This window comes from Ruditapes philippinarum, unplaced genomic scaffold (genome assembly GCF_026571515.1).
Source record: "Ruditapes philippinarum isolate M1 unplaced genomic scaffold, ASM2657151v2 ctg6904_1_1_1_1, whole genome shotgun sequence".
Taxonomy (NCBI): Eukaryota; Metazoa; Mollusca; class Bivalvia; order Venerida; family Veneridae; genus Ruditapes; species Ruditapes philippinarum.
Window position 1 is genome coordinate 2,382 of NW_026858724.1, and position 15,564 is coordinate 17,945.

General features: G+C 33.2%; 1 protein-coding gene across 1 annotated transcript; it reads right to left on the reverse strand.

The window, feature by feature from the left end:
• Positions 1-1,677: 1,677 nt before the first annotated feature.
• On the reverse strand, positions 1,678-14,851 carry LOC132754055 (uncharacterized). Its single transcript, XM_060744642.1, has 2 exons — positions 14,720-14,851; positions 1,678-3,891 (listed from the first exon to the last, which is right to left on the reverse strand). Exon 2 carries the CDS (start codon positions 3,882-3,884, stop codon positions 2,151-2,153), a length of 1,734 nt encoding a protein of 577 aa, XP_060600625.1. The 5' UTR covers positions 3,885-3,891; positions 14,720-14,851; the 3' UTR covers positions 1,678-2,150.
• Between the last annotated feature and the right edge of the window lie 713 nt (positions 14,852-15,564).

Sequence of the window (15,564 nt, forward strand, 5' to 3'; positions counted from 1 at the left end):
CAACTTCATACAATGGTCAAGCACAATAAGGGGAAGTGTAATGCACAAGAACCATAACTTTTCTAAAGTAATTACAGAGTTATTGCCCTTTGTTACTTTTCCATTGCTTTCTTTTGTCCGGAGCATAACTTGAAGACTTATAGTTTGAATTTAATATAACTTCATACAATGGTCAAGCACATTGAGAGGAAGTGCAGTGCCCAAGAACCATAACTCCATCTTGACTTATTACAGAGTTATTGCCCTTTGTTATTTTTCCTTGTCCGGAGCATAACTTGAAAACTACTGGTTGGAATTCAAAACAACTCCATACAATGGTCAAGCACAATAACAGGAAGTGCAGTGCACAAAAACCATAACTCTATCTGAAGTATTTACAGAGTTATCGGCCTTTGTTACTTTTCTATTGCTTTTTTTGTCCAGAGCATAACTTGAAGACTAATGGTTGGAATTCAAAACAACTTCATACAATGGTCAAGCACATTAAGAGGAAGTGCAATGCACAAGAACAATAACACCATTTTGACAAATTACAGAGTTATTGCCCTTTGATACTTTTCAATGTCCAGAGCATAACTTGTAAAGTAATGGTTGCAATTCAAAACAACTTCATACAATGGTCAAGCACAATAAGAGGAAGTGCAGTGCACAAGAACCATAACTCAGTCAAGAGTAAATTATAGAGTTATTGCCCTTTGTAACTTTTCCATTGCTTTTTTCTTGTCAAGAGCATAACTTGAAAACTACTAGTTGGAATTCCATGCAATTTCATACAATGGTCAAGTATATTGAGAGAAAGTGCATTGCACAGAAACCATAACTCTTTCTTGACTCATTTAAGAGTTTTTTGCCCTTTGTTATTTTTTTGTCCACTGCATAACTTGAAAACTAGTAGTTGGAACTCAATACAACTTCATACAATGGTCAAACACAATGAGAGGAAGTGCAGTGTACAATAACCATAACTCCATCTTCAGTATTTGTAGAGTTATTGCCCTTTGTTCCATTTCCTTGTCATAACTTGCATAACTTAGAAACTAATGTTTAGAATAATCAATTCAATGAAACTTCATACAATAGTCAAGCGCAATGAGAGGAAGTGCAGTGCTCAAGAAGCGTAACTCTTTTTGGATTTCTTTCTGAGTAATTCAATAAAACTTCATCAATGGTCAACCACATTGAAAGGAAATGCAACATATAAGAACCACATCTATCTTGTAATTTCCCACAACCATAACTCTATTTCAGTTCTTTTGCAAGGTATTCTTTTACTAGTAACTTTCTCATTTCCGAAGCAGTCTTGCGGGGGTATTAATCACATTTATTGATAGTTCTAGTTTTGTCCGGACAACAATGTATTGTATCAAATATGAAAAAACTTTGCCATACTTTTTCTTCCATTGAGAATGCCTTATTCAAAATTCCAGAAGGTCTATTTCACATTATCTGTCCCAAAACAATTTAAAATGATAATACTGGTCAATACTGCATGATTATTTGATTGTAGAATTACGTATATCATACTCTCGACAGGCATTTTAATCACTATGCTTCAGCATTAGATTTCCTCAGATCATTTATCCTTAACATTTGACCAAATTACATAAGCTTTTAAACATTTTTTAAGCAGTTCTTCCATTATCAATATTTTCCTAAATTTGTAATATGTTTTTATGACAAAATTCAATTTTATTTTTGATGACTTAAAATGAATCGGTCTATAATGTTTGGTCTGTAATACAAAAAATAATTATGCTGATAGTATTTATTATCAGATATTTCAACAAACCACAATAGAATCATTTATGGATGTTGTTGGCAGGTGTAAGACACATGATCCTATAATACATATATATTTATATTGCAGATAATAAAAATGTTCTATAACAAAATATTATTATTCATCATATAAATGTTTAATACTATGTACATTTTGTATACTACTTAGAACATTAACAACCCTTTTTTCCCCAAGCAATGTTTTAAGAGAATTTCCAAATGATACATTCCTATTGTTTTCATTGATTTTTAAAACACTAATGGAAAATGTGCTCATTATAGATCTATCCACTTTAATGTACGAAAAAGAACAAACATGCAGTGAATTAGGTATTAACTTATTTTGATAATACAGTTAAGATTGTATTGTTCTACGACAGTTTATAGATGTAAAGGAAGTTGTCTAGTGAATCCCAGCTATAATACAGCTTCTTTGTTTCTCCACACCAACATACAGCCACTGGTCCCTTCAGGTCTTGCAGAACCACATTTCCTGTTGAACAGTCTCCTGATATCTCTTCTACAACATTTCTGTCATAATCACAAACAAAGACATTACCATCATCTGACAGTGACATTCCTCTAGGGTAACTCATACCACTATAACTACCTATCACATCACCCTGCCAGTTTAATCTTGTTACTGTCTTCATGCCTAAGTCAGATACATAGATAGAACTTCTGTTACTGATGACATCACCTAGAGATCTGAAAATATTATTTCCATCAATTGTTGTCAGTATAGTGCCATTCATATCAAGTATCTGAAGTTTTGCAGGATTAAGGAATGACACAACAAGTTTATCTTGGTAACAGCTTATACCTTGACAGTCAACATCAACCTTCACTGCGTGCTTCTTTACAAGTTTGTTTGATGAGATTGATATAAATTGTATTGTTTGTATGTTAGGAAGTATGACAGCAAGTTCAGTACTGGTTACTCTGGTGATATCCAATGGTCCAGCATCTAGTTGTAGTTGATCAAACACAGATTTACTGCTGGTATCCACCATCTTTATGGCATTGTTATAGTGGTCAGTGATGATAAGAAGATCAGGAGCCAGCAGAGTCATTCCTGTTATATTGCAATTATATTCATCTTTTGATGTCTTCACACGGAATTGTCCCTCATGTGAAGACTGTCTAGATTTAATTTGTATAGGTTGACGTTTTTTATTAAAACTTTTCAGTGTACCCAGTGACTTCTTTTTTTTAAACAAATTTAATATTACATCATTTGATTGAAAGTTGTGCTCTTTGATATCATATGATAAAAGTTGTTGTGCTTTTCCCTCCACATTCTGTATTGTTTTCTCTGCAAGTTTAAGTTCCATGAAAAGTTTGTTGGCCTGTTTTGATGTGTTAAGTTGTTTGATTTTGTCTGCTGATATCTTCAAAGATTTGGTTATATCTTCGCAAATTTCTTCTACTGCTTTCAGATGTTTTTTGTTATCTTGTTCTATGACTTTAGCTGCATCTTCAGCCTGTCTCTCAAGTTCATCTAGTCTTTGGTTGATTTCTTGCCGAAACTTTTTAATGTCAACGAATGCATCTTTGAGAGAGCTATTTGATTTGTATATCATGTTCTTGACATCTTCTACCATCTGTTGAAATTTCTCGGAAGTGGTATTTACTGCATTCAAGATAACTTGATATTCTTTGCTGTCTATAATATCACCAGAACTGTCTGGTATATAGTTGACTTTGCAGGAAGTAACTTGATGTTCAAGGGTAACACAAACACTGCACAGAAATTCTGTATGGTCATTGCAGTAGAACTTGAGAATTTCTTGTGGATGTTTCAGACATGATGTGGTTAGGACATTAGACTGACCTGTGTGTATGGATGTTGAGGGTTGCTGCAAAACTTTAGGCATATTAGTAGCGTCCTTAAGTGTATGGTGTTTAGAAAGCCTATTTATTTTATGGGCTGTAAAGCATGTGTGGCAAAGGTGTTCCTTGCAGTCAGTACAGTAACCATGTGCAGGGAGTCTTGGTCCTTCCTCGTCACAAGGCTGGCAGTAAATTTGAAGATCTTCATCTGATGCCATGGATGTTGTAGATGATGAAAATTGTTTTGAAGCTTTCTTTCCTGACACTGCCATGTTTTACCTAAAATTCATAATAATAGATTACTTTGCATTGCATGTTTGTCGAATTGCCTTTTTGTATAAAATTGTGTCATACTCTAGCAGACAATTTAAAACATTGGTAGTATCTTGCTTACTTTTACGTCTTGTTTAGAGTAAAAAGATGAGCAGAAAATATCTTTTAGAAATAAAACATTTTAGATTTATATTTTAGATGTTATTATAACATAACACTTCATTGTAAGATCCATATCGATGGCTTAACTCAATAAGGGCGTAACTACATTTTTGAAAATTTTACAGTAGATTTCTGTATATTCTCATTACATTTATACTTTCTTTTGTGATATGAAAATATACATTCTAAATATAACTTATAACAACATCAAAATGAATTATGTAAAAAACATTTGAGAGATAATATTATATGGAATAAGGGTGTTGGTATACTTACGTCCATATTGCAGTAAGATTTACATTAAACATGGGCATTTTTTGTTAATATGCAATATGGTACCATGTCTATATATAATTCAATCAAAATAGGATATTTAACTTTTTCAATGATTTTTCAAGAAATACCTCAAAGTCTACATCGATGTATTTACAATTCTACAATGTGACATCGAAATTTATACCTCCTGACGTAATATTCAGGTTATAAATGCCTAACTTGTTTTATTCAATAAATTGAAATATATGTTAAAATTTTTATTATGCCCCCATTTCGAAGAAAAGGGGGTATATTGCTTTGCACTTGTCGGTCCGTCGGTCCGTCGGTCCGTCGGTCCGTAGACCAAATGGTTTCCGAGTGATAACTAAAGAACCCTTAGGCCTAGGAACTTCAAACTTGGTATGGTGATTGGTCATGACCAGTAGATGACCCCTATTGATTTTGGGGTCAAGGGGTCAAAGGTCAAGGTCACATTGACCTTGTAAGCAAAAACGGTTTCCGATCAATAACTAAAGAACCTTAAGGCCTAGGAACTTCAAACTTGGTATGGTGATTGGTCATGACCAGTAGATGACCCCTATTGATTTGGGGTCAAGGGGTCAAAGGTCAAGGTCACATTGACCTTGAAAGCAAAAACGGTTTCCGATCAATAACTAAAGAACCTTAAGGCCTAGGAACTTCAAACTTGGTATGGTGATTGGTCATGATCAGTAGATGACCCTATTGATTTTGGGGTCAAGGGGTCAAAGGTCAAGGTCACATTGACCTTGTAAGCAAAAACGGTTTCCGATCAATAACTAAAGAACCTTAAGGCCTAGGAACTTCGAACTTGGTATGGTGATTGGTCATGATCAGTAGATGACCCCTATTGATTTTGGGGTTAAGGGGTCAAAGGTCAAGGTCGCATTGACCTTGAAAGCAAAAAACGGTTTCCTATCAATAACTAAAGAACCTTAAGGCCTAGGAACTTCAAACTTGGTATGGTGATTGGTCATGATCGGTAGATGACCCCTATTGATTTTGGGGTCAAGGGGTCAAAGGTCAAGGTCACATTGACCTTGTAGGTAAAAACGGTTTCCAATCAATAACTAAAGAACCTTAAGGCCTAGGAACTTCAAACTTGGTATGGTGATTGGTTATGACCAATCAGATGACCCCTATTGATTTTGGGATTAAGGGGTCAAAGGTCAAGGTCACATTGACCTTGTAGGTAAAAACGGTTTCCGATCAATAATGAAAGAACCCTTAGGCCTAGGGACTTCAAACTTGAGATGGTGATTGGTCATGATCAGTAGATGACCCCTATTGATTTGGGGTCAAGGGGTCAAAGGTCAAGGTCACATTGACCTCTTAGGTAAAAAAACGGTTTCCGATCAATAACTAAAGAACCCTTAGCCCTAGGAACTTCAAACTTGGTATGGTGATTGGTCATGACCAGCAGATGACCCCTATTGATTTTGGGGTTAAGGGGTTAAAGGGCAAGGTCACATTGACCTTGTAGGTAAAAATGCTTTCCGATCAATAACTTAAAACCCTTATGCCTAGAAACTTCAAACTTGGTATGGTGATTGGTCATGACCAGCAGATGACCTATTGATTTTGGGTCAAGGGGTCAAAGGTCAAGGTCACATTGACCTTGTAGGTAAAAACGGTTTCCGATCAATTAACTAAAAACGCTTAGGCCTAGGAACTTCAACCTTTGTGTGATGAAATTGGTCATGACCAGCAGATGACCCCTATTGAGTTTTAGGTGAAGGGGTCAAAGGTCAAGGTCAGATTGACCTTTTTTAAGTAAAAACGGTTTCTGATCAATAACTCAAAGAACACTTAGGCCTAGGAACCTCAAACTTGGTATGGTGATTTTGTCATGACCAGCAGATTACTCCTATTGATTTTGGGATAAAGGGGTCAAAGGTCAAGGTCACAATGACCTTGTAAGTAAAAAACGGTTTCTGATCAATAACTAAAGAACGCTTCGGCCTAGGAACTTCAAACTTGGCATGGTGATTGGTCATGACCAGCAGATGACCCTATTGATTTTGGGGTCAAAGGTCAAGGTCACATTGACCTTGTATGTTAAAACGGTTTCCGATCAATAATAAGAGAACCCTTAGGGCCTAGGAACTTTCAACCTAGGCATGGCGATTGGTCATGACCAGCAGATGACCCCTATTGATTTTGGGGTCAAGGGGTCAAAGGTCAAGGTCACATTGACCTTGTAGGTAAAAACGGTTTTCTGATCAATTTACTAAAAACGCCTAGGCCTAGGAACTTCAAACTTTTTGTATGATGATTGGTCGTGAGCAGCAGATGACCCCTATTGAGTATTGGGTCAAGAGGTCAAAGGTCAAGGTCATGACCAGTAGATACTTTATAACCCTTATTAATTGTTTGATCACTGGGTCAGAAGTCATGCATAATAACCTTATCACATGACTAATTGGCTGCTGATAGGGGGCATACATGTTTTACAAACATATCTTGTTTATTTAAGTTTTAATTTATTTTGTTTGGAATAAGTTTAGCAAACAATTAAATTAATTTAGTGCTTAATGTATTCAAGAACTTGACAAAAATATTTTTAACTATTGAAATTTCTGCAGACACTAGTTTTTGTCTACACATTAGGACCTTTTGTAATTACATTGAACCAATAAAGCATAGCTACATGTATCATGTGTGTCATTTAAGACATGTATGAAAATGAAAAATGAAGTCTTTGTGAATGTTACCATTCTGTTTCCTTCATTGATTCCTTTCATTTCTGAAAGGTGATTGCAATCATTTCTATGCCATCATTTCGATGATTAAGCTGAATAGGCGCAATAACTACAATATTAATGCGTTCACATAACAGTAGGGTTTGATTTTCAAAAATATGTGTAACATATTCAAATGTTTGCACATTTAAAATATTCGTTATACATGTATTTGTTTTGAGTGCTTAGTAATCCCTTTTTCTATCAGTAAAAAAGCTGTATGCAGCAAGTAATTCCCCTGATAAATATGTAATATGTTTTGACATGTGGGGTTTTGTCCATCTTCTCTAAATATAGTATTACATTGTTAACATAAGGGATTGGGCTCGAATGAAAAAATAAGCTTTGTTGAATAACTATTTAGATCACTTGGTTTGTTTGTGAAAAAAATATTAATGAGCAGTTTTTCAAAAACATGCCATCCATTAATACCTTTAAACACTTGGATTCCTTATGCACTTGTCATTAGTTTTCTCTGCCCTACTCACATGGAAAAAAATGGGACTTTGACTTGTCACAGGACTTCCACTTTAAGATCTAATAAAATATCAATGGTGTGATCCGCAACAATTCTTCTACATATTGTAAGTAAGCGGCTATATCCAATCTTTGTTGCTAAGATAAAATAATTGCATTGACTCAGAAGTATAGGAACAACTCACAGGTTATGACGTGTCTCAATTCCCATGCTTATGCTATCACCCAGGACACTTTTTGACAGTGGACATTAGTAAAATATAGAAAACTCAAACACAACTTGCCTTATTTTAATAAGTTTACTTTTCAAAAGAAGTTAGCAAGACATAAGGTCATTTTAATTCATGGTTATCATAAAGCAAAATAGTTTTTGTGTTGTTCCTTATGATCATAACAATTTTGAAATTAAGTACATTATCTCCTAAATGATAAAGTGGCTTGTATGATTACATATAATTAAAATCAGATTTTTAGTACATTTTTTAGTAAACCATGAAAATAATGTCTAAAAAGTCTCTCTGGTATGTAATGTAGATAATATTAAACCCTTAAATGAAAAGTGACATATGCTAGTTAACTTTCTGCCAGATCACCCCTTTTCTAGATTGTTATTCCTACCCATAATTAGATTATTGGGTTCCAATTACCAAATTGTAAAAGTTTTACTAATGATAACAATAGGGATGTTTCTATAATTATAGTATCAATTACATGTATGTAACTTTTTGAAAAAATTAAGTAGTCTGAATGAAAATTTGAACACAAGCTATCAACAGTGTTCAATTAATTGTAATCTTAAATGGGGTCTCCAAATAAGCTTGTTATACACCAAGTTTGATTACAAATATCTCATTCCTAACTCCAGTTATTGTCAGGAAACCAACTTTTTTTTCTATTTTTAGTAAACACTGTAACGGTGACCTTGACCCTAGGGGACCAAATGCAATACCACCCAGGTCTTCATATAAGCTTCCTTTACATCAAATTTGATTACAATATCTCATTCCTAACTCTAGTTATTGTCCAGGAACCATTTTTTTTCTATTTTTAATAAGGGTGACCTTTGACCTTGAACTCCAGGGGGCCCAAATGCAATACCAACCAGGGTCTTCATATAAGCTTGCTATAAACCAAGTTTGATTACAATATCTCATTCAAAACTCTAGTTATTGTCAGAAAACCATTTTTCTATTTTTGGTAATGGTGACCTTAACCTTGAATCCTGGGGATCCAAATGCAATACCAACCGGAGGTCTCCACATAAGGCAAGTTTGATTACAATACCTCATTCCAAACTCTAGTCATCGCCCCGGAAACCATGATGTGGACCGACTGACCGAATCGACCGACAAACTGACTCCTGTATACCTCCCTAAACTTCGTTTGATGTGGGGTATAAAAAGAATTAAAGCACAGTAGCAGTGTTATATATACACTCACACCTGATTTTGAAAGTTTCATGCCTCAATCAATATACTGGAGTTATTAGTTAAATACATTTTGGTCTTATTTAAAGGCCAATTACGCACCAGAAATGCTTTTATTTTTATTTCTCTAAAGCTTTTATTTTTTGGTGTTCTTTTTACAGTTTCCAAAAAGTTACACATTTGAGATACAGCTTAAGCCATTATTTGTTTTTTTTTTACTTTTTGGCATTTTATTACAGTACAATGATTTTTAAATTACTGCTTTGTTCACATTTTGCTACTTTTATGACAAATTATTTTACATTCAGTTGCCACTTTGTTTTGTTCATGATATATGTATCTTACATGCTCTAAAACTATTATTTATACATTATAAAACTCTTTCTAAAGAAAGCAAAAAATTATTCCTTTCTAGGGCATATGTGCCTTTAAAGGGACTCAACTGAGATTTTTTTGCCTTGACAGGGCTAGATATTAGTTTTTTCGACATTAATGTTCCATTTGATGTAGGTCTAGACCAAAACAGGGTGTTTCAATCCCTCAGTCTGTTTTTCCAGAATAATAATTGTAATTGTGAAAAATGACCTGAAATTGAAAAAGCATTGCAACGCTTTTCACTAAACGGGCTAAGAATTAACAGAAAATATGATTTTCAATATATTTCTGGCTGTATAATTTTATCACCTTTTTGCAAATCTTTTTGTCTGTTTTAAGAAATTCAATATTTTTAAGGCTGTTTTGTACCTCAGTGGAGCTTTGTTCCATTTAATTTTATTGTTATCACCTAAAGCCTTCATTTAAAATTGTTTCATGACATAGAAAGTTATCATGTTACTTGTTTCACTAGAATTAATGACTTCAGAAACGAACAGACATGTGGTATACTCCGTAAATGATTACATCTCTTACAAAATTAAAAAAATAAATATTAAAAGAAACACTGAAAATGTGAAATTTTATTGAATATATTCTTCATTTAATTGATAAACTTGAATGTTTTAATACTTAAGCAAATGGGCTGAATTTTATGTGCAACATGAATGTCTTTAAAACACAGACAAAAAGTATGCATAATATATGTGATGTTAATTTGTTTACAGTCTACAGAAAAAGCTTTAAAGTTAAATTTCTATAAACTTTTGTCCTGTCAGCTGTCTACTTCTGTAAATAGTAATAATATAATTCAGTTACCGGGTATTCTGTTTACCAAAATAAAAAGTTTTTAGCAGCAGATAATGGTATCAGTTAAGAAAACCAATAGGTTTAAATGATGCAGTTTGTGTTTTGCATGACGGGCAATTTTTTTAAAGCTGATTAGAAGAGAAAATGCAATTTGAAACTCACTTTTGACTTCAATATTTTAGCAAGTCTTTTTTCATGGACACTATTATATACTTAAAGTAGATCTTAATGGTTGTTACAAAGAGACAATGATATCTTTTTGCACTTTTTATGGCAATCACTGTGATTTTATTTAATAAATTACTTTACAGGTATGTCATATGTTGCAGAAAAGAAGTTGAACTCTTAAATGCTTTATATATATTGACAATAAGGACGAAAGTTCAAGTTACTCCCTTATTGCATAAAAAACATAAGTCACTTTGAGGATAGGCCCTTTATAGCATTATCAAAAAAGTAGATACAAAGAAATTAATATACTTTGTTCAAACTTTTATAATGTCAAAAATGATAATAAACCATTTTTGGAAAAAAAATGTAGATAACGCCCTTATTTTGCGTTAAGCCCTCGATATCCATATTGGTTCTTTCATTTAAAAGTATATAAATGTAATTTGTTAATGTCAAAATTTTGTTGTGTTACGAAAAGAAAATCCACATAATATTATCATTTCTCATCAAAAAAAACACTTAAATGAAATATGTACAAATATGTAAGTATGCCATTTGTGACAGACAAAATGACATTAACTACTTTATATGCCCCTCTTTCAAAGTATGATGGCTAATGGTATCGGCAAAATTGCTTTGCTTCAAATTCTGTCTGTCCGGTCCATTTGATCGGTCGTAGACCAAATGGGACTTTCCGAATAAAAAAATAAAGAAAATTCTTGGGGCCAGGAAACTTCAAACTTGGTATGAATGATTGATTTAATGACCAGTAATGGCCCAATTGATGTTTAAACCCATTTTACTTCATATACACGCCCTTTAACGCCATTTTTTTTTTTCATCAAACCGACCCCTCCCCCCCGCCTTTTGTACTTCTGTCTCAAATGGTTAAAACAACAAAAAAAACAAAAAAAAAAAAAAAACAAAACAAAAAAAAAAAAAAAAAAAAAAAAAAAAAACTGCATTATATAGGCCCTTAACACTTGTTTTTGTTTGAGAAATGTTGTTAAAAAAAAGTGACCCACTTTTCGGCGCGGCCCCCCCCCAACAAAAGATACATCAGGGGGTCATGCCAGAAGGGGATGTCCCCCTTCTGTTTGGGGGGGGTTTGAAGGGGGCGGAAGTCCCCCTCATCGCCAAGAAAAATTTGGACTTGAGAGTGGCTATAAATGACCCCAGATTGATCATAATGACGGTAACGTGTAACCAACGCTGAAAAGCATTTGACTCTATCTCAATCCATTGAGAAGTTGCAGCACTTTGAAATAAATTTTGATGGAAAAAAATCAAAGCAAAATAGTGATTTTTGGCAATTTTGAGATGTCCCCTCGTTGCCATGGTAACAGTAAATTTAAGCCTCAGTATGTTGTTGCAAGGGCAATGGTCCAGTCAACATTTGTGCCAAGTTTGATTAGTGTTGAAGCAGTTTTTTATAGTATTATAGCAATTTGAACTTGTAACGGGAGACTTTTCAATGAAAACAGCCATTTTTTCACAAAATGCTCATGAAGTAATGGGTTAAGGGTCAATGGGTCAAAGGTCAAAGGTCACATTGACATTGTAGGTAAAAACAGTTTCCGATCAGTAAATAACGAAGGTTTTGATCCTAGGATCTTCAAACTTGATATAATGATCGTTTATTACCAGTAGATGATCCCTATTGATTTGGGGTCAAGGGGTCAAAGGTCAAGGTCACATTGACCTTGGAGGTAAAAACTGATTCCGATCAATAACTGAAGAATGCTTAGGCCTGTGAACTTCTCAGACGTGGTATGATTATTTTTCATGACAGTTGATGTAACCCCTATTGATTTGGGGTGACATTGAACCTAGTAGGTAAAAAACGGTTTTCCGATCATTAACTAAAGGATGCTTAGGTCTAGAAACTTCAAAAACTTGGTATGATTAAATTGTTCATGGCCAGTAGATGACCCCCGTTTATTTTGGGGTCAAAAGGTTAAAGGTCAATGTCACATAGACCCTAAGATTACCCCAATTGATATCAGGGTCAAAGGTTAAAGTCAAATTGACCTTGTATGTAAAGACAGTTTTCAATCAATAACTCAGTGACTCAAGTTGCCCTGGTTTATATTCTTTAAACTAAAAATGCTTTTGGTATACATATTTCAAAGTCTTATGCAATGTAAAAAAATGGCTGTCATTAAGGAGGCCTACATGATTAAAAAAAAATACCCATAGATTATTTGGTAAGATTGTGTTAACTTTGTCATAAAATTGCAGCACACAACCTTTACAGTCACAATTACCTACAATTACCTACCAGTAGATAATCCCTATTGATTTGATTTTTGGCCACTAGTCAAAATTCAGTCTAAATAACATAACCACATGACTAATTAGCTGCTGATAGGCACATGACTAATTGGCTACTGATAGGGGTCATACATGTTTTACAAACATATCTTGTTAGTTAAAGAATTAAGAATATTGTAAATCAAAAATGAAACTTCCATAATTTTAAATTATCAAAAATATTCAATTTCTTTTGGCATCAAACGTAAGGTTCATTTATGGTTACACAATTAAATAAAAAACAAGAAATAAAAACTTCATTTCATCTTATATGGTCTATTTACCGAATTGACTATACACTTAATAATTATACACTATAATAATTTGGTTTCATTCTTTATATTTTACTTCATTTTTGGGCCAAAGTTATTGTATTGTATGTCAAAATGAAAATCCCTGGTTTAGAATTTATGCTGGACCAGTCAAAAAATTAAGTTTCTTTCTCCTGATGTGACCTGGATGGGTAGGTAAATATAGAATTTTATTACTTGTTATCCGGTGGTTTATAGAAATAGATCAGTCATTTTGATAATTTCACTGTTTTAAATTTAAACTCCTAACGTTGTTTCAGTGAAATACCAGCGTGAACAGTACTGGAAACCAACTTAATAACGTGACGTCGTAAATGACGTCACATTGTATTATTATTTGGCGAGCTTTTCATTGAGCATTAGGTTAAAATGTCTTTCCAAACGTTTCTTTACATATAATAAAAATAAAATTTGTTTAGTTTAGTGTAAGATTGAAATATATTTCACCTCGTGAACACCAAAAGTTCATATTTCACTCATGACTGCGCCACTCGTTAAACATTACTTTGGGTGCTCACTCGGTGAAATATATTCTGATCTTACACTGAACAAAACAAATATCCTCTATTTATCCAGAACATTCTTTTTTATTGCATATAATTATTTCCTGTGTGTTTTCATTAAAATGGATTTTAATAAAACGGGTATCGTATTGGCAATTAAACCTTTAGGCAGAAGTTCTAATTCCTGGTTAGGTAGTGGGAGGGAAAAACAAACAATATTTTATAGGCAAATCAATATGATAAGTCTGATTTTATTGACCTGTCAATTATGAATACATTTTAGCACTCGTCTAAATATTCGATCCCATTTCGGTTTGTTCCGTGTAGTTTACGAGAATTAAATGTGGAATATATAAGTCATGTTTTGAAAGTCATGCCAGCTAAATGTGAAGATTTACGTTAATTCACAATAGCACAGTCAGTTAAGAGAATGCCTGATAATTAAGAGGTCTGTGGTTCGATCCTTACTGATGACATTCTTTCTTTATTTTTGCAGTATACACATGTATTTTAATTGAACCGATTTGTAGTGTGTTTTAAGGCATTGAAATGACAATTATTGATTTTAATCCGTTTTAAAACATGTTATTTAAAAAGAGTTATAGACTTTGCCAAATTAAGTAAAACATAATAAAACAAAATGAACAACCCAAAAAAATAATCATATATAGCTTCAATAATAATGTTGAAAGTATTAATAAGAGAGAAAAAACATGGACCAACGCGGTCTCATGTATGGCACTTAGATTATAAACTGGTACTTTACCCTATTGCGCTATAACGCTCAGTACACTTAGTTCAGATATACACATTAAATTAAATTCCATTGTACAGCGTACATCTCACGAAACTTACCGAAATCTACCGAAGATTAATAAATTGTGTGCATCGACCGTGTAATCAGTATGTATGTAATTGACAGGTTAATAAAATCAAACTATACATAAAACAAGTTGTGTTCAATGTAAATGATGTGTGCAGACAGACAGACATACATACATACAGACAGACAGACAGCACACAACCAAAAATTATGGATTAAAAATATTTTTTTGTGTGCAATCATCATTGATGTTTAAAACTGTTATTTATATGTTTTTATGTATTAAACATTGTTAAAAAAGTCCTATTAAATTATGTGTTGAAATTTCATAAACCTAAATTTGTCAACAGTATTTTTACCATAATGCTTCAAAAAGAGCAATATATGCATAATGTAAATATATAGAGAAACAAAAATGAAATCACCCTACCTTAAGTTATGCTCAATATTGTGTCACAGGTTTGAAATCATCCACTGTAGTGATCCAAACTTTTCTAAAGGTTTAACATAAATATTTGCTGTTACTATTGGATTTATGCGTTCATGGAATTCAATATCGATATTTACTTCCTTGTCTTTAAAATCGTACACATTTTAAACTGAACAGTTTTATTATATCATATATCAGGTTAATGTTTATCTGATACAGTTGCATGGTTTTTAAATTTTGTCTTTAAAACAAGTATTAATCATTCAGGAAAGATAAATTTGATAATTAAATATTATGTTGTTCTTTCTCATGGTTGCACAAATTTTAAACAATTACATGTACCTAAGTTTATACATATGTCCACATTGTTTGAATTGATATATACATGTATAAGCATCATAAATGATATTTATAAATAAAAAAGGTTGTAAATCTGTTTTAAAGCATTTAGAGCAGATCGAGTAGACTCCCCCCCCCCTCCTCCCATTAGGGATTTCAACTTCCATTGAAAGATAATTATGATTTATGATATATGGGTATATATCTCTTTAAGATGATTTGACCTCACTTGCATAACATGTTTATCACGATTTCAAAGATACTGTTAAAGCTCATAATTTGTAACTGCTAAATTCTGCTCTCAAACTATATATAAAAAATAATCGCTTGCTTTAAACCACTCTAAAAACTCAAAATATAGATTCTCAGTTTTGAAGCTTCTTACCTAGACAAAGTTGACTGTGATTTTTAGCTCGCCTGAGGGCAATGTCCTCAATGTGAGCATTTTGATAGTCCATCGTCCATCAGTCCGTCCGTGCGTCAACAATTTCTTTTGACAACCTCTC

Excerpts from the sequence above, each read along its gene's own strand:
- LOC132754055 (XM_060744642.1), bottom strand. The coding sequence starts at position 3,884 with ATGGCAGTGTCAGGAAAGAAAGCTTCAAAACAATTTTCATCATCTACA.